Below are 24,636 nucleotides of genomic sequence, written 5' to 3' on the forward strand. Positions count from 1 at the left end.
AAATTCAACACCCATTTATGATAAAAATCATCCAAAAGTAGGCATAGAGGGAACTTACCTCAACATAATAAAGGCCATATATGACAAACCCACAGTCAACATCGTTCTCAATGGTGAAAAACTAAAACCATTTCCACTAAGATCAAGAACAAGACAAGGTTGTCCACTCTCACCACTATTATTCAATATAGTTTTGAAAGTTTTAGCCACAGCAATCAGAGAAGAAAAAGAAATAAAAGGAATCCAAATCAGAAAAGAAGAAGTAAAGCCGTCACTGTTTGCAGATGGCATGATACTATACATAGAGATCCTAAAGATGCTACCAGAAAACTACTAGAGCTAATCAATGAATTTGGTAAAGTAGCAGGATACAAAATTAATGCACAGAAATCTCTTGCATTCCTATACACTAATGATGAAAAATCTGAAAGAGAAATTAAGGAAACACTCCCATTTACCACTTCAACAAAAGAATAAAATGCCTAGGAATAAACCTACCTAAGGTGACAAAAGACCTGTATGCAGAAAACTATAAGACACTGATGAAAAAAATTAAAGATGATACAAACAGATGGAGAGATATACCATGTTTTTGGATTGGAAGATTCAACATCGTGAAAATGACTATACTACCCAAAGCAATCTACAGATTCAATGCAATACCTATCAAACTACCAATGGCATTTTTCACAGAACTAGAACAAAAAATTGCATAATTTGTATGGAAACACAAAAGACCCCAAATAGCCAAAGCTATCTTGAGAACGAAAAACGAAGCTGGAGGAATCAGGCTCCCTGACTTCAGACTATACTACAAAGCTACAGTAGTCAAGACAGTATGGTACTGGCACAAAATCAGAAATATAGATCAATGGAACAGGATAGAAAGCCCAGAGATAAACCCATGCACATATGGTCACCTTATTTTCAATAAAGAAGACAAGAATATACAATGGAGAAAAGATAGCTCTTCAGTAAGTGGTGCTGGGAAAACTGGACAACTACATGTAAAAAAATGAAATTAGAACACTCCTTAACACCATATACAAAAATAAACTCCAAATGGATTAAAGACCTAAATGTAAGGCCAGGCACTATAAAACTCTGAGAAGAAAACAGGCAGAACACTCTGTGACATAAATCACAGCAAGATCCTTTTTGACACACCTCCTAGAGAAATGGAAATAAAAACAAAAATAAACAAATGGGACCTAATGAAACTTAAAACCTTTTGCACAGCAAAGGAAACCATAAACAAGACCAAAAGACAACCCTCAGAATTGGAGAAAATATTTTCAAATGAAGCAACTGACAAAGGATTAATCTCCAAAATTTACAAGCAGCACATGCAGCTCAATATCAAAAACACAAACAACCCAATCCAAAAATGGGCAGAAGACCTAAACAGACATTTCTCCAAAGAAGATATACAGATTGCCAACAAACACATGAAAGAATGCTCAACATCACTAATCATTAGAGAAATGCAAATCAGAACTACAGTGAGGTATCACCTCACACCAATCCGAACGGCAATCATCAAAAAATCTACAAACAATAAATGCTGGAGAGGGTGTGGAGAAAAGGGAACCCTCTTGCACTGTTGGTGGGAATGTAAATTGATACAGCCACTATGGAGAACAGTATGGAGGCTCCTTAAAACACTAAAAATAGGTGCTTCCCTGGTGGCCCAGTGGTTGGGAGCCCGCCTGCCGATGCAGGGGACACGGGTTCGTGCTCCGTTCTGGGAAGATCCCACATGCCGCGGAGCAGCTGGGCCCATGAGCCATGGCTGCTGGGCCTGCGCGTCCGGAGCCTGCACGTCCAGAGCCTGTGCTCTGCAACGGGAGAGGCCGCAACGGTGAGAGGCCCGTGTACCGCAAAAAAAAAAAAACAAAACAAAACACACACTAAAAATAGAACTACCATACGACCCAGCAATCCCACTACTGGGCATATACCCTGAGAAAACCATAATTCAAAAAGAGTCATGTACCACAATGTTCACTGCAGCTCTATTTACAATAGCCAGGACATGGAAGCAACCTAAGTGTCCATCGACAGATGAACGGATAAAGAGGATGTGGTACATATATACAATGGAATATTACTAGCCATAAAAAGAAACGAAATTGAGTTATCTGTAGTGAGGTGAACGGACCTAGAGTCTGTCATACAGAGTGAAGTAAGTCAGAAAGAGAAAAACAAATACCGTACGCTAACACATATATATGGAGTCTAAAAAAAAAAAAAAGTGGTTCTGAAGAACCTAGGGGCAGGCCAGGAATAAAGTTTCAGACATAGAGAATGGATTTGAGGACACGGGGAGGGGGAAGGGTAAGCTGGGATGAAGTGAGAGAGTGGCATGGACTTATATATACTACCAAATGTAAAATAGATAGCTAGTGGGAAGCAGCCACATAGCACAGGGAGATCAGCTCAGTGCTTTGTGACCACCTAGGGGGTGGGATAGGGAGGGTGGGAGTGAGACGCAAGAGGGAGGAGATATGGGGATATATGTATATGTATAGCTGATTCACTTATAAAGCAGAAACTAACACACCATAGTAAAGCAATTATACTCCAATAAAGATATTAAAAAAAATAAAAATTAAATAAAATACTTTCTTAGCTCCAGCACAGAGACCAAGTTCTTTTGCCTGACATGATGGATCCTTAACAACTTGGCATTTGTTCATGCTCCCTCACACAAGAAAGCATTGATTGCCCTTTTCTCTGGCTAGTATCATTGCCTATGTTTACCTGAAACTTTATTATCAATCCTTGTTTACGTGTTCTGATTCCTCACTAAACTGTAAGATCAAGAGCAATGACCTTACCTGCCCTTGATCTTAGGCATTCAAAGAGCCTATCACATAATAGGTGATCATTTTATAAATGAGAATTCAGGCACTTAAGTGCTATGTAATCTGGGAGATATATCTCAGACCAATGAGCCACAAATAAAAGAATTTTCGAGCTAGAAGAAACCTTAAAGGTTATGTTTATTAAATGAACAAATCGTAGGGCCCAAGAACCTTGTGCAAACTGTTCTGTACTACCAAGCAGAATAAATCACTCCATCAAATATGACCCCCGTGGTACAGTATTCACGTACCCCTCTTGCAGCCCTTATCCTTCTATTCTGTTGTTAATTTTTTCTCAAGGACTAAGACAGTGTAAAATTTATCTGTGTATCACTAACACCTGGGCACAAAGAACGTGCTAAGTAAATATCTATGGTATGAATGTATAAATGAATGCTGAGGAGAACTGAATTTTGTATTGGTTTCTACTACTGATTCATTCAAGGATAGGGAGCAAGTCACATAATCTCTCTGAGTCCCAATTTCTTAACTTGTGTCATGGAGGTTATAATCTCATCCAATTATTTCCCAAGTCAATTGGAAAGATCTGTGTGAAACCAATATGGAAAACAATGCACTACCACAGTACAAACCAATACTACCACAGTCACATATCCCCCATGTGAAACTAGTAAGAAAATAAAGAGGACTGAGCCACAGGGAAAAGTCTGAGTTGGGGAGAAAAATGTCCTTTACAGCCTGGTAAACCAGTACACGTTTTTACCAAGCAGGTGTCATCCTCTCTGCCATATGGCATGAGCCCCAGGGCCCCTCCTCCTCACTAAGGAACAACAGAGCTAAGGCTTTACTGCAGTCTCCTTTATAAGACCTCTCTGACATCATCTTTCTCAGTTCCCTGCCACAGTGAAAAAAATCCAGGACAGGGACTCAGACGACCCTAGTTCTAATCTGGTTGTGCCACAATAGCAATTATGAGCCTTCAGGAAAGTCTGTTTTCCTACCTGTGAAGTGGGGATGCTAATCTCTTCACTAAGTAATTGTGAGGACTAATTATGCTAACATACATAAAGTTACTAGCACACTGCCTGGCACATATTAGCTACACGATAAATAATAGCTGTTACTCCTCCTATAAAGGCATAAAGACATTTGTGCCACAAGGCACAGCTCAGCTTTGGTTAAGGTCCCTTCTTCAATAATTTGCAGTTCAATAATGGGGAGAAACTCCCAAGGATCTTAACATTAGCAAATTCTTCCCCACCTTTTAATTGTATCTATTCCATTTGATGAAAGAATGAATCAGGGGAAAGCGATGCAGACTGGGAATCAGATATCTACTGCCATTAACCATTCTCAATTTCAGTTTTATCATCGATTATACAAGGATAATAACCCACCTCATTAAACTCCTATGAAGATTAAAAGAGGTAGTGAATAAGAAAGGACTCAGTATGCTACAAGGCAATGGACATATGAACATTTTTTAATCATTGATTACAGTATAAATGACTCAGAATAAACCAATCCCCATTGCTGGAAGCATGGTTCAAAGTATTTGGATGGTGACTCAGTATTGTGTTAGAATGTATGACTCCCCCACTTAAAATTCTTCAATAGCTTCTCATTACCTTTAAGATAAAGTTAAAATTCCTACATGATCTGACCTGCCTCCCCTCCCCTCCCCACCAGCCACCTCTAGTCCCTTCACACTTCACATTCCAATCATAACAAACCACTTGCAGTTCTCTGTACAAGCCTACCTCACGAACCTCCTTGTCTTGGCACATGCTAATTATTCTCTGTCGGGAATACGCTTGTCTCTTCATAATTCTTCCCCAAGATAACTAATTCAGCTCAGACCACACCATCAAGAAGCTTTCTTTATACACCCAACCTTTTATTCAGTAAATTGTTACTTGCCAGATGCCAGGGATCCAGTAATAGACAAGTCAAACATAGCTCCTGGCCTCATGAAGTTTTAGCATGCTGCACTGTAACTGTTTGTGCCTTCATGTCACTTACAGGATTGGGAGATTCTTAGGAGTTGGGATAATGTCTGATTCATCCCTATATTGCCACTTCTCCACACAGGACCTGGCATAGAATAGGGGCTTTGCAAATGTTTAGTAAATCAATATGAAATAACCAACTTTGCACAAGAGACAACACTGGATATAAAGAATAGCAGTATTCTAGTATATAAGTCACAGCTTAATAGCCATTAAGACCCTTTCGGATACATCAGCATCTCATCTTATAATCTGCCTTGGAAAACAGAATTTGTAAGTTATGAAGGGCAGAGGGACCTCTGAGGTCACCAGTGACTCCTATCACATTCCTTCAAGTGATAGGGCATTCACTACAACTTCAGAGGACAGAATGAATGACCTTAAATTAATAGGATCTGCTCCCTTCAACAATTAGCCCTAATCCTGGTTTTGTAGACCCAACCAACCCAAAAGAAAGAATTCTCCTCTAAATGCAGCTATTTGAAAACATCTCTAAGTAAAGTGTATCATTCTCATTTATTGATGAAAAAACTGAAGCTCAGAAAGGCAAACTGGCTTTCCTAAGGGTCAAAGTGAAAACTGAAAATTGAGCCTAGCAGCCAGTTCTTCTGGTTCCAGGGTTAGGATTTCTAGAGCATTCATAAATTAAAGCTGGAAGGGATGCTTATTGTTTATTAAGTCCAATTCCTTTACTCTGAGGCCCAGGGTGGGAAAGTGACTAAGATGAGTACCCCCCAGCCCAGGCTCTGCATCTACCACACTTGACTTGATCCCTAAAAAATCATACCTGCCCATATCAGAATAGAGGAAATAAAGGCTTACCAAAGTGTTAGAAGAATTATAATCCTCAGCTGATTTATCTGCAAAAGGAAAAAGACAAGGGACTCAGTCAGTAAACAATTACAGTTAATCCTTTCTTGAGACCTAAGGAAGCCTATTCACTAAAGCACTTGCCAAGCTCAGAATAATAACAGTGTTACTGGTACTACAGGCCCAACACCATTTTAAACACATTATACACATTATGTCCTCTAATCCTCACTACAGCTCTCAGTACTATTAGTATGTCCACTTTCACAGATTTGGAAACTGATGTTCAGAGAAGAGAAGTAATTTGTCCACAAATTACTTAACACAAAGGTTATTAGGAGTCAAGATTTGAATCCTGGTCTAATTCTAAATACTAGGTTAGAACTATATCCACATCATCAGGCCTCAATGATCAAGGAAATTTCCTGCATTCTAAGAGAAAGGAAAAGAACTCCTGGCTGGCATCACCCTGAGCCATCTATAACAAATCATGACCAGCATGTGGCTTTAGCTTTTAGAAAGGGTCCTCCTATATCCATGTCTATTCCCCACAAGGAGAGAAAGACTAAGCCTTAGGAAAAGAGATGCATTAGTCATCTCAAGTATAATTAAAGGCAGGGTCTTATTTCTAAGAATAGGTCCAAGCTCCTTCAATCAGATAATCACCATATTTTATTAATTCCGAGACATGTATTTTTTCACATTAACATCTCAGAAAGAGATGTGTCCTACAATCAAAAGTATTTCATGATTTAATTGGCAGCTTCTTTTTCTTTAGGGGCATGTAAAATAACAATGCACCTTACAATCAATGATATCTTAGACTTGATAAACTACGAAACAGACCCAATGGAAATCTTAGCAAGAAAATAAGTTTAAAGACCAAGTATTGTTTGAATTTATTCTTTAATTCCTAAAAGTCCAAGAAGAAATTGATTTCACCAGTTCACCACCAATGGGAATTAAGGAGAAGAAATATTATATCAAATCCTACATCTTCCTCACCAAGAAACAAGCCCAGAGAATGTCCAAGATCTCAATTCCATCATACATGAAAGTATCAGGTATAGCTTCTTTGGTCCTATGACAAATTATGAACCCATAAACTGTGACAATATGTTCTTAAAACAAACCCTGAATAGCCAGCTGTACTCTGGATAAATCAATTCAGGATATAGCTTAAACATAATTCACTTGTTTTTCTTGTCCAAAAGCACATTCTATACCAAGTGCAATACTATGCCTTCCTTGCACCACCCCTAACCTTATGTACTGCTAGTATTTTTGAGGACTGGGTATTCTGGTAATAAATATATCTCCACCATATAAAAAATAAGTACGTTTGCTCCTTTTAAATGTGATGTACAATTTCTGTATATAAAAATCAAATTCCATAGCACAGAATGACAGAGCAGAAAGTACTTGCAATCCCTTCATTTTACAAATAAATAAACTAGGGTTCAGAGGAAAAGAAACTGGTTCAAGGTTACATAAATCAGTCGCAAAGTAGGGCTAAAACCCAGAACCTGGCATTGTCAATCTAGTCTAGGCTTTGCTTATCACATTAGCTACTAGTTGGTACAGAAGATAAAGTGATGAAAAGACAGGAAACTTAACAAAAAATTGGCACGGAGGATTGTGCTTGGGCTTTTAGACAGCGAAGGATTTAAAGGCCCAAGTTGAAAACACACTTCCAACACTGGTATATCACTCAACTGATATGTTGAGGTTCTGTGAATAAGTCACTTAATTTCCCTGAGCCTAATTAATTTCCCTGAGTCTGCAAAATGGGGATAATGCCCTTGCGTTTCCAATCTCCCAAGGCCGTCATGAGAATCAAATGAGATGGTTTATGTGCAAGCATATACAAATTGAAGTAGTGTTATCATAATTAATAGCATGAGAAGAAAGGAAATAGGAAAATGATAGGACATTAAAAATAACTGTGCCAGGGCTTCCCTGGTGGCGCAGTGGTTGAGAGTCCGCCTGCCGATGCAGGGGACGCGGGTTCGTGCCCCGGTCCGGGAGGATCCCACATGCCGCGGAGCGGCTGGGCCCGTGCGTCATGGCCACTGACTGAGCCTGCGCGTCCGGAGCCTGTGAGGCGCAATGGGAGAGGCCACAACAGTGAGAGGCCCGCGTACCGCAAAAAAAAAAAAAAAAAGGGGGGCCTTCCCTGGTGGCGCAGTGGTTGAGAGTCCGCCTGCCGATGCAGGGGACACGGGTCCGTGCCCCGGTCCAGGAAGATCCCACATGCCGCGGAGCGGCTGGGCCCGTGAGCCATGGCCACTGAGCCTGCGCGTCCGGAGCCTGTGCTCCGCAACGGGAGAGGCCGCAACAGTGAGAGGCCCGCGTACCGCAAAAAAATAAAAAATAAAAAAATAACTGTGCCATAAACAACAAGGTCCTGCGTATAATACAGATAACTATAATCAGTATCCTGTGAAAAACCATAATGGAAAAGAATATTTTAAAAAAGAATGTATTTATAAGGGAATCACTTTGCTGTACAGCAGTAATTAACACAACATTGTAAATCAACTATACTTCAATTAAAAAAAAATTTTTTTTTAAAGTGCCAAATATACAGTTTTGCTTGGAGTTGCCTTGGTCTTCAACTTACAGAAAACAAAAAATCCCTCACGTGTGTATGCATGTGCACACACACACACATTTGCACAAATTTATACACACAGAAGTAGCTGTATGGACACATATCTATACATTCTATACATATACACTCAATGTTATTCATTTATGCATGCATGGAGGAACATATACACAATTACCTGAATGTGTATATCTATACCCATATTCACTCATAAATACTTAAGTGGACTTTAATTCCAAACATATGCAAACCCACATAGCTATGCTTCCATATACATAAATAGTATTTGTACACATCTACACACATATACATAAAAACAGATTCTTCGAAAGACTTTGCTGCTGAGGCTTTCAAAGCCAGCTTCTAATCTGAAGTCTCCACAACAAACTCTTGAAAACACAAGCCGTAACCTAGAAAACTTTCCTACCCATCACCCCTCAACCCCAATACTGCCTTGGAATGACCCAGTCCCTCAATGGAAGAAGTGATACAGACCCAGCGGGGCCAGATATCAGGAAGGAAACATGCTAAGAACATGTATGACACTCTACTGGGCACCACTATGCAGCATGAGCAAAGCTGCAGTCTGTCATCCTCACCATCTGTGCCTACTGCTGCAAGCCAGATACTTGCTGGGGAAAGCATCCTTCAAAATTAGCTAGTTCATCCCGGTTCTCACCTTCCCCAACAATACTGCCCTTTGAATGAGACAGAATGAACACCAGAAAAAGCACTGGACTCAGAGTTAAGACCAGTGGTTAAGAGATCACTAATTTAGCCACATTAGAAAGGCATTTTGGGCTCTAATGTTTGCAAAACAAGGGGAAACTGGAAGTGGTATATACTAAAGATACTTCTTGCCCTAACATTCTAAGATACTATATACAAGGCAAGTTTCCAGAAATGTAGGCCTTCCTATGACTTGCCTAAGAAAAGAAAAATCTCTCTGCTATGGAAGGAGGTGCTCCAAATAGAGTTACTAGAAGCAAGTGGTAAACTGAAAAGGTACTGGTCTAGGAATTAGGAGACCTGGATTCTAATCCCAATTCTGCAATTAAAAACATTCTGAAAAACACAGTCCCTTATACATATAGAGAGAGTACATCTAAAGAACATTTATTATTACTGGCCAGTTTTTCACTGGACTGATTGGACTGATAAAAATCAGTTCCTTGAGGAAGAAATTGGGCTTGCCTACTTACCTGGGTTATCACATAACCTACTGATATTGAAAACGATGATAATGATGGCTACATTTTCATGGTGCCATTTTGCAACCTATAAAGAACTTTCGTATCAATGAGCTCATTTATCCTCATTACAACCTCTTGAGATAGGAATTATTATTCTCATTTTGAAGCTCAAAGAAATGAACTGACTACTAGAACATAGTGAGTATCAGAATCTAGATCTTCTAGCACAAAGTCTATGTTCTTAACACGTAATATCACAGTACTTTTTCAAAACATGCAGTTTCAGAGTAAAGACTCAAGTTTGATGCAAAAACCCATCATCTTGGCTCTCAAATTCCAAAATTCCATCTTAGTGAACGTGCCATCTCCACTCTTTTGAAAAACGTTCTTCCTCCACCCCACACCAATAGGCATCTACTAAGATGAAAACCTCTTTTTTCCTAGACTGCCCTGGACACAATCCCCATACCTGTAAAGCTCATGTACTTCTGGCTGTTGGAGGTCTTCTTCGAGTTATAAAATTCTAATACATCCAGGACAGCCTGCGGGTTTTTCTTCTGCTCCGACTTGGTGATATTTGATGTCTGAAGCAAGCGGGCCCACTGCTCTGGCATCCCCTATAAAAGAGACATGCAAGGCTGTCAGCAAGGCATAATCACAGGGGACCCTGAATGAAATTCAGAACTAACTCTGATAACTGATGGCAGCTAAAGATGGGTTTAGTCATTCCTTTCTCTCTCTGCCCTCAGAGTTCCACACTGGTCCCTCTTATAACACATCTCTTACTATATCTGTCATTTCTTGTGGTATTTGCCCCTTCACCAGGCTATTCCTCCTTTACGGCAGCAATCATGTCTGATTTGTCTCTGGATCATCAGTGCCCAGCACAGAGCCTGATGCCAAGGGGCCACTTAACCAAGGTCTATTTAAGGAATAGAGATTCAAAGGCTTCTCTAGTACAATTCTGGAGGGGAGGAACGTGTCCCTCTCATTACTATAAGAAGATAGTAATGAGGGTCTCGGGCAAAGATAGAGGCATCAGGAAGTCTGGAAAGGATTAAATCTAACAGTGCATAGCCAGAACTCTGAAAGACCAAATGTCTTTCTGTGGCCCAGGACTTACTGTAAACTCGCCTGTGACAGCATCAAAACCAACGTGAATCGTGTGCTCAAAATCTGAAGGAAGAGAAATCTCTGGCCGTTCCTTCTCCTTCTTTTTATTTGCTGTAAGAGAAACAGGAAAAAGGAGATAAAAACATTACTACATTTTTAGGCTTATTTAGCTCTTTGTTGAGCTCTAAGCTCCTTTAGAGGCCAAGGACTGATACAAATGAGTCAGTTGACCCAGAGCAAGTCACTTCCTTTTTTCTGAACCCTGGTTTCCCCATCTGCAAAATGAGAAGACTCAAGTAGATGGTCTCTAAAGAGCCTTCCAACCCAGACATCCTACATCCTATGAGCTTATATAACCTGCTTCTGCTTGTTTGATCCTTGATTATGGACCACTTTAAGGTTCTCTACATTACAGAATTTTAGATTTGGAAATTGTTTTAATTAAATGAATAGCTAATATTTTATCATGTGCAATGATTCAAGTTCCTTCTTTTTTCTATTATAGTTGATTTACAATACTATATTAGTTTCAGGTGAACAACACTGTAATTCAATATTTGTATAGATTATACTCCATTTAAAGTTGTTATAAAATATTGGCTATATGCCCTGTGCTGTAAAGTATATCCTTGTATCTTATGAATTAATTCAAGTTCTTTATTAATATTCACTGTAGCCTCACAACAACCCTGTAGTTAGGTACTGTCATCCTTATTCTGCAGATAAAGAAACTGAAGCACAGAGACTAAGTTATTTGCCCAAGATCAACTGGATAGTAACTGGCAGCAGTCAGACCCAAATCCAGGCCGTCTGGCCCAGGCCCTGAGCACTAAACCACTCTACTATGCTGCTTCCCTAGGCTACAAACTTAAAGAATCACTAAGTCTGAATATTTGTAATCATCAAGGGTGTTGCATACAGTAGGTGTTCACTAAGGTTCTGCTGGTCTGGCATAAAAAGCTTCAATATTTAGAGTTGTCGTGCCCTTGTCGTACCCTCGTATTCCGCCAAGATTCATATGTTCTTAACTCCCAGTACCTCAGAATGTGACTTTATTTGGAAACAGAGCCATTGCAGATATAATTATTTAAAATATGATTAGGTCAAATTGGAGTAGGGTCAGCCCCCTAATCCAGTCAATGTCCTTATAAAAAGGGGATATTTGAAGACAAACGTACACAAGGAGAACACCTTATGAAGATAAAGACAGAGATCAGAGCAATGCTTCTTCAAGCCCAACAAATCACCAGAAGCTAGGAGAGAGGAATGGAACAGATTTTTCCTCACAGGTATCAGAAGGAACCAACCCTACAAACACCTTGATCTTGGACTTCTAACCTCCAAAACTGAAACAATAAATTTCTGTTATTTAAGACCCCTAGTTTGTGGTAATTTGTTGCAGCAGCTCTAGCAAACTAATATAATCCTTTTCCAGCTCAAAAGACTTTCTGGCCTTGGTATTAGCTAGACCTAGTCCACTGGAGCCTCAAAACAACTGTGTGACAAGCAGGGTAGTGATTTTGGTGCCCATATGACAGAAGAAGCCAGAGGTTCCAAGAAGTTAAGTAGCCTGCCCAATGTTACAGAGCAAGTTAGAAGCAGATCTGGGGCCAGGACTGAGGTCTTCGGCCTCCCAACCCCAAGGCCTTTGCACTACTATATATAAAATAGATAACTAATAAGGACCTACTGCACAGCACAGGGAACTCTACTCCATACTCTGTAATGGCATATATTACATTATATAATAGTAATATATATTATTACTATGCTTTTAGAAAAGAACCTAAAAAAGAATGGATATATGTGTATGTATACCAGATTCACTTTGCTGTACACCTGAAACTAACAAAACATTGTAAGTCAACTATACCCCAATAAAAATTTTAAAAATAAAAGCTATAATTTCATACACAAGAAAACCCTCAACAATAAGAAAACGCAATTAATGAAATACGCAAAAGACCTGAAGAGACACATCACCAAAGAAGATATAGATAGAAAAGATACTCAATATTGTATTTCATTAGGGAACTGCAATTAAAACAACAATGAAAAACCACTACACACCTATTAGAATGGCCAAAATCCAAAACTGACAACACCAAATACTAACAAGAATATGGGGCAACAAGAATTTTCATTCATTAGTAGTGGGAATGCAAAATGGTACAGTCACTAAGACACGTTGGCAGTTTCTCACAAAATTAAACATGCTCTTACCATACAATCCAGCATTCGTGCTCCTTTGTTATTTACCCAAAGGAGCTGATAACTTGTTCACACAGAAACTTTCACGTGGATGTTTGCAGCAGCTCTATTCATAATTACCAAAACTTGGAAGCAACCAAGGTGTCCTTCCATAGGTGAATGGATAAGTAAACTGTGATACATCCAGAAAATGGAATATTATTCAGCACTAAGAAGAAATGAGCTATCAAGCCATGAAAAGATAATGAGGAACCTTAAATACATATTACTAGGTGAAAGAAACCAGTCTGAAAAGACTATATACCATATGCTTCCAACTATCTGACATTCTGGCAAAGGTAAAACTATGGAGGCAGTATTAAGGGTCACTGGTTGCCACAGATTTGAGGGGAAGGAGGGGTGAATTACCAGAGCACAGAGGAATTTTAGGGTGGTGAAACTATTCTATATGATACTATAATGGTGGATATTTGTCTTTATATACATACACTTGTTCAACTCATAGACGTAAAACACCAAGCGTGAACTCTAACGTAAAATACAGACTTAAGGTGAATACGATGTGTTGATGTAGGTTCACATATTGTAATGTACCACCCCAGTATAGGATATTGGTAGTGAGGTAAGTTGTACATATGTGTGGGCAGGAGGTTTATAGGAAATCTCTGTACTTTCCACTCAATATTGCTGTGAACGTAAAACTGCTCTAAAAAATAAACTCTTGTTTTTAAAGACTTTCAGAACTCTGCTCTACAGACTTACATCTTCTTTATCTCCCACTACAGGCATACCTCGTTTTACTGTGCTTGGAGTTACTGCACTTCACAGATATTATACCTTTTACAAATTGACGATTTGTGGCAACCTTGCATTGTCAGATGATGGTTAGCATATTTTAGCAATAAAGTTTTTTTTTTTTTTTGCGGTACGTGGACCTCTCACTGTTGTGGCCTCTCCCGTTGCGGAGCAAGTCTCCGGACGCGCAGGCTCAGTGGCCATGGCTCACGGGCCCAGCCGCTCCACGGCCTGTAGGATCTTCCCCGACCGGGTCACGAACCCGTGTCCCCTGCGTCGGCAGGCAGACTCTCAACCACTGCGCCACCAGGGAAGCCCGCAATAAAATATTGTTTAATTAAGGTATGTACATTGTTTATTTAAACATAAATGTACACTTAATAGACTACAGTATAGTGTAAACATAAGTTTTATATGCATTTGGAAACCAAAAAAATTCATGTGACTCTTTTTATTGTGATGCTCACTTTATTGTGGTAGTGAGCATCACAATAAAACTGGAACTAAACCCACAGTATCTCCAAGGCATGCCTGTACTTATGTTTCACACATTCTACACCACTGAACCAGTGATGGTTCACCAAACGTAATGGGCTCTTCCACACCTCTTCCTATTGTCTCAAGTTACTCCCTTTGCCTGTGAATCCTGCCTTTCCCTTTCCCTTCCCTTGCCACCTCACCATACAAACCCTTTTATTTATCCTTGTCAGGTCTCAGCTTAAAGGTCATCTCTTCTGTGAAGTCTTCCCTGATCTCTAGGTTGGGGAGTTCTTCACCCTCCCCTCTGTTCCCACAGCACCATTATAGTAATTGCCTACTTTAAGGGTCTATTTTTCCAACCAGACTGAATTCTAAGTTCAGGGGCCATGTCTAATTTATCACGAATCCCCAACAGCTAGCAAAAGCCAGGCATAAAATAGGTGCTCAGACACTGAGTGAAGAAAGGAACAAACAATCAGACACCTAACTCAACTTGACAAGGAGTCTAAGGAATCTGCCTAAGACATGCAAATTCTCTCCAGGGCAGGAATAAATGTTCCATTTTTATCAGCTCTGACATGATTTTCACAATCCCGTTTTAAAATCCTGCTCTGTGGTAGCTCAGCACACTGGCCAAAAGATATTCTGAGGTCCTAATGCCTCCACAGACCCAATATAACCCTGATGAAAAGCAGCAAAATGCAGGGGGCGGCGGTCGGCGGGGGGGGGGGAGGACACACAAGAAGGTCTAGAATCCAGGCCAGTTTTGCCTCTACCACACCATACAGTCCAGGTGCTCAGCTTTCTCATCTGAACAATGGGGAGAATGAACTAGATGATCTTAAGTGCCCTTTCAGCTCCTACACTCCAAATGTCTTTGAAAACAGAAAGATCAGCACTCTCAAAGCCCTGTATCTACATTTCTTCCTGACACAGCATCCCACAGTTTTAATAGGTACTTCATATACATCATCTCATATAATGACCACAATCCTGAGAGTCAACTTTACCTGGAGATTAGGAAATTGAAGCATGGACCTGCCTACAGTTCTTGAAGTAATTCAAATTCAAAAAGTGTGGCATCAAGAGCCAAGGCCCTTTACATTCTACTACTTTACCTCCCCTAAAGAATTTCAAGTTGAATCAAGAAAACATACTTTGTTATAATGGGAAGAAATGACATTAAATAAGAACTTACCATGTATAAGATACTATAACCATAAAATATTTTCCTTAATTCTTATAATCCTATGGGATACATTATTACTACTGTCATTTTACAGATGAGGAAACTAAAAAGCAGTTAAATAATTTGCTCAAGTTCATACAGCTAGTAAGAGCTGGGATTTGAACCCAGGTCTGATTCCAAAGGTTCTTTCCTTAGTATCTTAGTGAGAACCATTTGCCTACATGCCAATTGCTAGGGTTTAAGCTATTTTTACACTTGGCAATTTCCCTTCCAGAAGCAGCTGCTTTGAGAAAGGGAACGGTTTATTACGGTTCATAAATGGTTCATTTATGACATAAGTCCATCTGTCTTACTCATAGCTAGAATGCATGAGACATGTCGCAGGGCTTTGGAATTGCTTTCTGTTCCTAAATTTCCTCTGATCTAGTCAATTAAAAGATTGTAGAGAAGAACACTTATGTTATTTTTATGCTTTACTTAGATTATTTTTTACTTAGATTTTTGTTTTATAGTTATATATCTTATATTTTATATATTATTTCTATGATATGCTATTAATATGCCATATAATATACCATCACAGGCACGGAATGTCAAATACAAAACAAACTTCGGTAATGGAAACACAGAAAGACAGTGGCTCAGAGGATGAATAGCCTATAGAAAAGAGCCCCAGGAAAGTGAAATCACTTAACACATGAACATATAAAGAGTATCTGACATTTGTAGTTTTAAGAGGCTTACCTTTTTGGCCTCAGTTTCAAATAGAGTATTTGTTCCAGAGGTCCAGGCCCACGTCCAGAGCTTAGAATCCTGCTTCTGACATTACAGAGAACTCTTAAGAACTCCTTAGGAAACCTCTCCTTGGGTCTGTTTAGCCTCAGTGCACAAATTCTTTAATCTGGCTTAATAGCCCTATCTAAACCAACAGGAAATACAGGCTATATGTAGGAAGAGAAAGGTATTTTACCCCAGGATCATTCTTTAATTCTATCTTGGAGGAATCCCATTAAGAGTTGTTCTTTTGTAAATCTCATAACAACTCTTAAGTGTTAATCACAGATTCCAAAAGAAAACCATGACTGCAAGCAATAATAGCCACAAAATTACTTCCAACTCTTAATAAAGCTGTAGTTTGCATAACCTTTTTCACACCTTTAGCCTTATAATCCACTCAGCAACTCTCTGAGACAAATATTATTATGTACCCATACTACGGGTAAGATAAGTGAGGTGAAGGAAGGTAGAGCAACTTACCAAAGGTCCCAAAATTAGGGATGGTCAATGGTGATAACCTCCGGTGCATGAACTCCAATATAGCTGCTTCTACATGCACTATACCTTCTGCAGACTAAGTGAATATGAATGGAGGTCATTAAATGCAAATTTGTTTTAAAATAAGTTAAAAGAACTAACCAAATCAGTTCTACTAAAGGCATTAGTCTGAACATCTCTAGGATGGGAGCCTTCAAACAGTACATGGTGTCTGAGGACTTAGAAGAATTAAAGAGCACAGTCCAGAAGTCAAGAGACAATTGTTCAAATGCAGACTCCATGCACCGCAACCATGTAGCATATGACCTTGGGCAAGTCCTTAACTCTCTGAGCACAAGAGTATCAGTGGAAAGGTCCCTGGAATCATAGAAAAAAGCTATAATCACAGATCAGCCACTCCTAACCAGATGACCTTGGGCAAGTTACTCAAACTGAACTACCTCAGTTTACTGTCTACAAAGTGAAATATTTATCTCCCTGAAAAATTGGCACATTTCACAAACATCAAAGTTCCTAATATAATATGTAGTAACTAACAGGCATTCAATAAATAGTAGCTCGGTTACAGCTGTTACTTTTTATGGTTATTACTACTGTGTTAGTACTATTTGTTATTACTATTTTTATTACTATTGTTCTTATTATTTTAAGGATTAACGAAGATAAAGAAAATGTACGTGCTGTGTAGAAGCTAGAGAGCTTTACAAACATGAGTTATCATTAATAAAAGAAAGTGTCAGAGTAAGATTTCCCAACCCACTCATTAAGACAGTTTAGAAACTGTGGCTAAGGAAAAAGAAGAACGAATCATCTGATTTCATGAAACTAGAGATCACAGACTTGAGGAAATAAAGTGAAAAAAGAAGCCTGCAAAACCATCCATCCTAATATTAACCCTATCTTTGGCCAAGTCCATTTGGCTTTCTGGTAACATGGGAAATGAGGCTGACATTACAAAATCCCAGGTTGCAGTACAGCCATCCAAGTTTCAGCACAAATCATTGACCTTATTTTTTTTTTTTTAAAGATTTATTTTTAAGAAGCCCTTCTCATTGGTTCAGATGACCTAATCTAAGCTCAAGGCAGTAAAACACTCCAAACTTGGAGAGATAAACACTGACGTAGTCCAGTTTTAAAATTAACTTTGCTAAACTCTTCCCAAGCTTGGAGAATTCCACTTCGGTTGTGAAAATGCAGCCAGGAAAAGATTCCAAACTAAATGCTACAGGACTTCTTAGAATAAACCAAAGGCTCCAGATCCTAACCACAGGAACCAGGCTTTCCCACATGGAATTCTGCAACTCAGCGCCACCTATCACAGGCCCTCAATTACAGCTTCTTCCAATCATTTATGCATCCCCCCAGGCACACACTGAAGCCACGCTGGAGGTCAGCATTAGGTAATGCCCATAGACATTCTACCCATTGCCAGCTCAAATCTCAACCACTAACGCAGCCCACAGAGAGCTCTCCTTTCTCATCCCCCAAATCCCTTTAGACCCCAAAACTACCCCTCTGGAAATTCTGGCTCCAAAAGTCTGGGTAGGATCTGGGCAACTGTATTTCAGAAAAGCACCATGAGTGAGTCGGACGTGTAATCTGGGTTGGGAACAACTAACAGAGATAGTATGTTGTGATGTAATAGATACTTTAGGAAGACTTAGTTCCATACTCATCCCTGCCACTTTCCAACTGTAAGACGTTGATCAATTTACTTTTCTCTAAGCCTCAGCCTCCCCAACTGAAAATGAGTTGTTACAGATATCAGATCAAACAAGAAATGAGGTTTCCCTTAAAAGAAAAGAAAAAAAAACCTCATATTTGTATAGTGTTTTAGAGTTTAGAAAATGCTTTTACATCCACTACGTCAAATGACAAAAGCCTACTCATGATATGGGATGGATGGGAATTATAATCATTCCCCACTTTACAGTTAAGGATACAGGGATTAAAATAAATAGGTAAAAGGGCAAAAAAATCACAGAGTTAATAAATGTTAGAGGTAGGACTCAATCCAGACTAAGTCCAGTTCTAGCCCATTTCTCTGTATAGCTGGTATAAATTCTCAAATACTTCATGAAGGGCATACCACTTCAAAGACTGCCAACACTGCGGTGCATCCTTCTAGGACTAAGTTAAGCACGAAGCGGCAAGTCAACAAATCCTTATTGGTTGAATGATAAAATCAAAAAGCACAAAATCAAGCTGAATAAAGTTTCCAAACAAAAGGAAAAAAGTCATTTATTTCATTTTGATGTATGCATTAATTATAGCCATCTAAGGTCTTAAAGCAAAGGAGAGAAACCTATGTGCTCAGGGTATGTATAGGAAATACAAAACTAGGTGGTGAAAGAGAGGCCACTACATCGTTTCACAAGAACTTCTTAGAACTCTATGCTTTCTACATCTATGCTTTGAATTTATAGAGCTACAGCTTTGATCTTGAGCTATGAGACTTATTTTCAGACCAGACTTGGCCTAGGGTTACTCAGCGAGGATTTCCAGAAGAACCTCTGCATCTACAGCTTTATAGCTGAACAAAGTACTTCACAATGGCCTAGTTTTGTTTCACGTACATATACAACCTGATCCAACCTCATCTTTATATCTCATTTATGTAATTATAGCATTTCAAAACTATAAGAGGCTGTATATGTCTACTGGTTTGACTAATTTTTTTTAATTGTTTTTTATTGAATGAAAGATTCTTCAAATTCTAGAGTGCTTTACAATTTTCAAAGGTTTCACACACGATTTCTTTTTTTTTTAACTTTTTATTTTATATTGGAGTATAGCCAATTAACAGGGTTGTGATAGTTTCAGGTGCACAGCAAAGCAACTCAGCCATACATATACATGTATCCATTCTCACATGATTTCATATAACCCCATAATAACCCTCTTTTTCCCATACCCCTGTATTATCTTTTCCCCCTTCCCTCTCCCCACTGGTAACCACTAGTTTGTTCCCTATATCTGTGTGACTCTAATATTTTAGATGAAGGCACTGAAGTCCAAAGACAAGTAACTGACCCAAACCAGGCAGCCAAATTATGAGAGAACCAAGACTACAACACCCATATCCCAATCGCCATCTCCCCATTCAATACATAAGGTCATCCCTTCGGTTCCCAATGATGTCTAAACACTTCCATCAGCTGTTTTGTTTTTTTTTTTAACAGAGTATTATTGAGATATAATTCACATACTATACAATTCACCCATAGAGTCTAAAATTCAGTGACTCAATACATTCATGGAGCTGGGGAATCATCTCCACAATCAACTTTAGAACATTTTCATTACCCCAAAAAGAAACCCCATACCTCTTAGCCACCGTCCCCTAAATCCCATTCACATCCCCCTACAACCCTAGGCAACCACTCTTCACTTTTTGTCTATGAATTTGCCTGGATAATATGAATTTGCCTGGAAAATTCACATAAGCAGAATCATACAGTATGTGATCCTTTGTGACTGGCTTCTTTCACTAATAATAATGTTTTCAAGGTTCCCCCTTTTGTAGTATGGATCAGGACTTCATTTCTTTTTGTTACCAGCTAATATTTCTTTGTATGGATATATCACATTTTATTTATCCATTCATCAGTTGATGAACATTTGAGTTGTTCCCACTTTTTAGCTATTATCAATAATGCTGCTATAAACATTCATGTACAAGTTTTTGTGTGGACATGTTTTCATTTTTGGTAATATAGTAACTCTTTATATTTTTGATATAACGTCCTTATCAGATATATGATTTGGGAAAATTTTCTCCCATTCTGTGGGTTATCTTTTCTCTTTCTTTCTGAAGCACAAAAGTTTTAATTTTGATGACGTCTATTGGTCAGGAATCTCATCATCTTCCTGGTTTGTCAGTAAGAACAATTCCAACTTTTTATTTTTTATTTTTAAAAGTCCTCCTTACTGCATGTAGAAACTTGGGCTGAAAGCCTACTTATTTATAGAGATCAAGAATTATGGCTGATAAAGTACAATATTAAAAATAAGCACACATCTAAACTGAGGGATCAACAAAGTGGCTATATATGTGGGAGAAGATTCTATGGTAGAGTAACATCACCTAGATCATAGCCCCTCGCCTAGGAAGTTGGCAGCTACTACATAAATGAATTAGCCAGAAAACAAAGTTAAGCAACTTATGTGTGCCTCTTCTATCTAGACCCCAAAAGAGCTCACAATGAAGGTGGGGTAGAGGAAAGGGTAAACACAAAGATGCATGCCCAATGTACTCAATAAGAGTCCTCAATAGTTCTCATTTCAGTTTTTCAACAATCATTTCCTATATGTAAGATCACTGCCTATTAGACACCTCTATGTCAAGACGTCTCAAATACAAAGTGTCTAATATTATCTTTTCACTTCAAATGTAATGTGTTTAAGTCATCATCTTTCCTGCTCTCCAACCATCAACCTTCCTCACTTGTTCCTCTTCCTGTGTTCCCTATTTGGTTAATGATACTATTATCTACCATCTCCCCTGATCTGTAGTTATGCAGGTATATTTTTCTGCAACATATTTTCTGCAATTCACCACTGTACTTGACATATTTGGTCTACTGTTTCAGAGTGCCAATTCTGACTTTACCATGTAGCCTACTAGCTATGCCTCCTAGCTTCAATCCAAGAGTAAGAGAAAGGGTACTGGGACTTCCCTGGTGGCAGAGTGGTTAAGAATCCGCCTACCAATGCAGGGGACACAGGTTCGAGCCCTGGTCTGGGAAGATCCCACATGCCGCAGAGTAACTAAACCTGTGTGCCACAACTACCGAGCCTACGCTCTAGAGATCGCAAGCAACAACTACTGAAGCCTGCGTGCCACAACTACTGAAGCCCGTGCACCTAGAGCCCGTGCTCCACAACAAGAGAAGCCACCGCAATGAGAAGGCTGTGCACCGCAACGAAGAGTAGGCCCTGCTCAACGCAACTGAAGAAAGCCTGGGTTCAGCAGCGAAGACCCAACGTAGCCAAAAATTAATTAATTAATTAATTAAAAAAAAAAAAAAGAATCTGGATACAAGGGACTTCCCTGCACTGCTGGTGCAGTGGTTAAGAATCCGCCTGCCAATGCAGGGGACACAGGTTTGATGCCTGGTCGGGGAAGATCCCACATGCCGCGGAGCAACTAACTCCGCGAGCGACAACTACTGAGCCCGCATGCCACCACTACTGAAGCCTGAGCACCTAGAGCCAGGGCTCCGCCACAAGAGAAGCCACTGCAATGAGAGGCCTGCGAAGCGCAACAAAGAGTAGCCCCCGCTCAACACAACTAGAGAAAGCCCGTGTGCAGCAACGAAGACCTAATGCAGCCAAAAATAAATTAATTAAATTTTTCAAAAAAATAGAATCTGGAAAGATGACATTCCAAATGAAACTAGTTTGGGGGAAAAACCATATCCAAATGAAGACATTTCAATATTTCTTATATTTTGTGAGGTCATAAACAGTTTAAGAACTTAAAAAGTAAGTAAATATATGGCTTCAGATTGCCCAAAATCTGGCAAGAGCATAATTATTTTCCTAGAATTTTGGTCAGATATAGTTAATACAGTATAATAATGGGTCTATTTTCCATTTGACTTCACAGTCATTTCAGGAAAAGAAGATAAGGAATAAGGAAAATATTTAATGAGAAAAAGAGGGATTAAAGGAAAATTAAATCAAGGAAGGGACAAATATTATATTCAGGTTACCAAAAAAATTTTTTTAAGTATACAAATGATGAGAAAGAAATGAAATACTGTACTTTTATCACCAGGTAAGATGGCTCGGTAAAATCGGTCCTTCTTTTTCTTCTCCTCGGGGTTTGGAGGCAGAGGTTTGGAACCGTGGTTTAGGGTTCCAGCATCTTTGCTGCCAGCTCCAATCATAGTGCTGGTATTTCTCATCGGAGGGGCTGGGGGTTTGTCTTGAATGTCTAGGCCGTTATTCGACATTGTCAGCACCAGCAGCAGCTACTGGAATCAGAAAGAAGAACATAACTCTTTTATTATTTTTTGAGCAAAAGGAAATAGGTATTGAAAATTTTAAAGGAATCCAAATTTTACAACCCTTCCTCCAGGACCCACCTCAAGCCCTTCCACTGCATACCATGACTACTGCTATCTTATTCAGTCCACCATACTCAAAGATGTAATACCTACTCTGTGCCAAGCACTGCTGAAAATTCACAAGGTTCTTGCTTTTCTCTTCATTCTCCTATTTAAGGCATTGGAGAGCACAAAAAGCCACCATGATGTGATTTAAAAGGCAGAAATTTGGCCCAGTTAAACTGAGAATGAATCCCTGTGCTACTTAACAAGCTTTAGAGAAATTCCTTAACCACTTGGGTTCCATTCAGTCATTCACATGAAGATTAAATAAAACTGCCAACAGCATTCCACACAGTGAGTTCTCTGCCAAGCTCTAATTTTGTTACCTTAGGAAAATCATTCCTTCTCTGGTAGGAATTGTATCACTATACCAATGGTCAGTAAAGCTGCTGGTTTTGTAAACAGTTTTACTGGAACACAGCCACATCCATTCACTTACATATTGTCTATGGCTTCTTTCACATTCTAATGGCAATACTACGTAGTTGCAACAGGCCTAAAATATTTAGGTTGTTCACAAACCTACAATATTTTACTATCTGGTCATTTACAAGAAAAGTTTGCTGATCCCTGGCCTTTATCATCTCTCCAGTATCTCCTTCCTCTAAAATTTGACCTTGTTCTAAATATATGATAATCAATGCATTAACCATCTTGTCCTATATGGTGCTGAATTTACAGGCAATTTCCAGTGCTTCTGGGAAACAGAAGGAATAAAATCTAAAAGAAAAGGAAAAAAAATCCCTATCACATGGAACCAGTAGTTTTAGTGAAGATAGATGTTATTACCTCAAATAAGTGTGCTTGACAATAGATAAATATGAATATATCCAGAGTTAATAAAGTTTCTCATTATTCTTCATGCTACAATGGAAATTATATCTTTTTTTTGTTTTGTTTTTTCTCGGTACGCGGGCCTCTCCCGTTGCGGAGCACAGGCTCCAGACGCGCAGGCTCAATGGCCATGGCTCACGGGCCCAGCCGCTCCGCAGCATGTGGGATCTTCCCGGACCGGGACACGAACCCGTGTCCCCTGCATCGGCAGGCGGACTCTCAACCACTGCGCCACCAGGGAAGCCCCTGGAAATTATATCTTTAACCATGACTATTTAGAATGTAAGCTCCTTAGAGTCAAACACAACAGTGCTTTTTAGACTGAAGTTTCTAATCATCAAAAAAAAAAAAAAAAAGTGTAATAATCATCAAAACTTTTCAGAAATATAGATGTCCTTGTATGACCCTCATAAATTCTGATTTAGTATGGCTGGGTTAAGCCCAAAATTTATAATTTTAAAACTTAGTGATCCCAGTGCCTGCCAGAATTGAATACCACTGCTTTAGAAGTTAACTACTTAAACGCTATGGACAAAATCTATAGGAGCCTTAACATTTTCTAATAAGTGCAGAGCTAAATGATCCCTTGCATCCATTTTTTCCCTCAATCCTTTCTCCACATGCCATCAGTGATCTTAAAACACTCATACCTCTACTTAAAACCCTTCAGTGACATCCCAGAATAAAAGCTAAAGTTCCTTAGCTTGCTTTTAAAGGCCCTCCCATTGTTTAACCCATTCCACCATCAGCTTCATTTCCCACCACTACCACTCCCTCTAATTCCCCTTATACTCTAGCCACACCCAACTTCTTCAAGTATACTGTAGCTTTCACACTTTCATTCCTTTACACACGCTGTTCCCTCTGCTTAGAATGCCAATTTCCCTATCCTCAAATTCACTCATCCTTCAACTGCTTTTTTTTTTTTTTTTTTTTTTTTTGCCGTACGAGGGCCTCTCACTGTTGTGGCCTCTCCCATTGCGGAGCACAGGCTCCAGACGCGCAGGCCCAGCGGCCATGGCTCACGGGCCCAGCCGCTCCGCGGCACGTGGGATCCTCCTGGACCGGGGCACGAACCAGCGTCCCCTGCATTGGCAGGCGGACTCTCAACCACTGTGCCACCAGGGAAGCCCCTCAACTGCTATTTCTTCTATGAAGCCCTTTTGAAATGT

At 39.4% G+C, this 24,636-nt stretch overlaps 1 protein-coding gene across 11 annotated transcripts in view; it reads right to left on the reverse strand.

Moving 5' to 3' along the window:
- PAK1 (p21 (RAC1) activated kinase 1) overlaps positions 1–24,636 on the reverse strand; it is a 154,235-nt gene that overhangs the window by 45,028 nt on the left and 84,571 nt on the right. For 10 of the 11 annotated variants that reach the window (XR_016393854.1, XM_022593897.3, XM_089915339.1 and 7 more), the window contains 4 exons: positions 22,285–22,495; positions 10,575–10,675; positions 9,921–10,068; positions 5,660–5,697 (listed from right to left, as the gene is read on the reverse strand). Coding sequence is in view for 10 of the 11 variants with exons in the window: in XM_022593897.3 (XP_022449605.1) it covers positions 5,660–5,697; positions 9,921–10,068; positions 10,575–10,675; positions 22,285–22,474 (477 nt within the window). In the remaining variant the exon portion in view is untranslated. The remainder of the gene's footprint in view (positions 1–5,659; positions 5,698–9,920; positions 10,069–10,574; positions 10,676–22,284; positions 22,496–24,636) is intronic. The other variant, XM_089915346.1, reaches the window with a different exon arrangement.

The sequence above is a fragment of the Delphinapterus leucas genome, chromosome 7, assembly GCF_059928025.1.
Source record: "Delphinapterus leucas isolate spDelLeu-1000000601 "Yukka" chromosome 7, BTC_Dleu_Yukka2, whole genome shotgun sequence".
Classification (NCBI taxonomy): domain Eukaryota; kingdom Metazoa; phylum Chordata; class Mammalia; order Artiodactyla; family Monodontidae; genus Delphinapterus; species Delphinapterus leucas.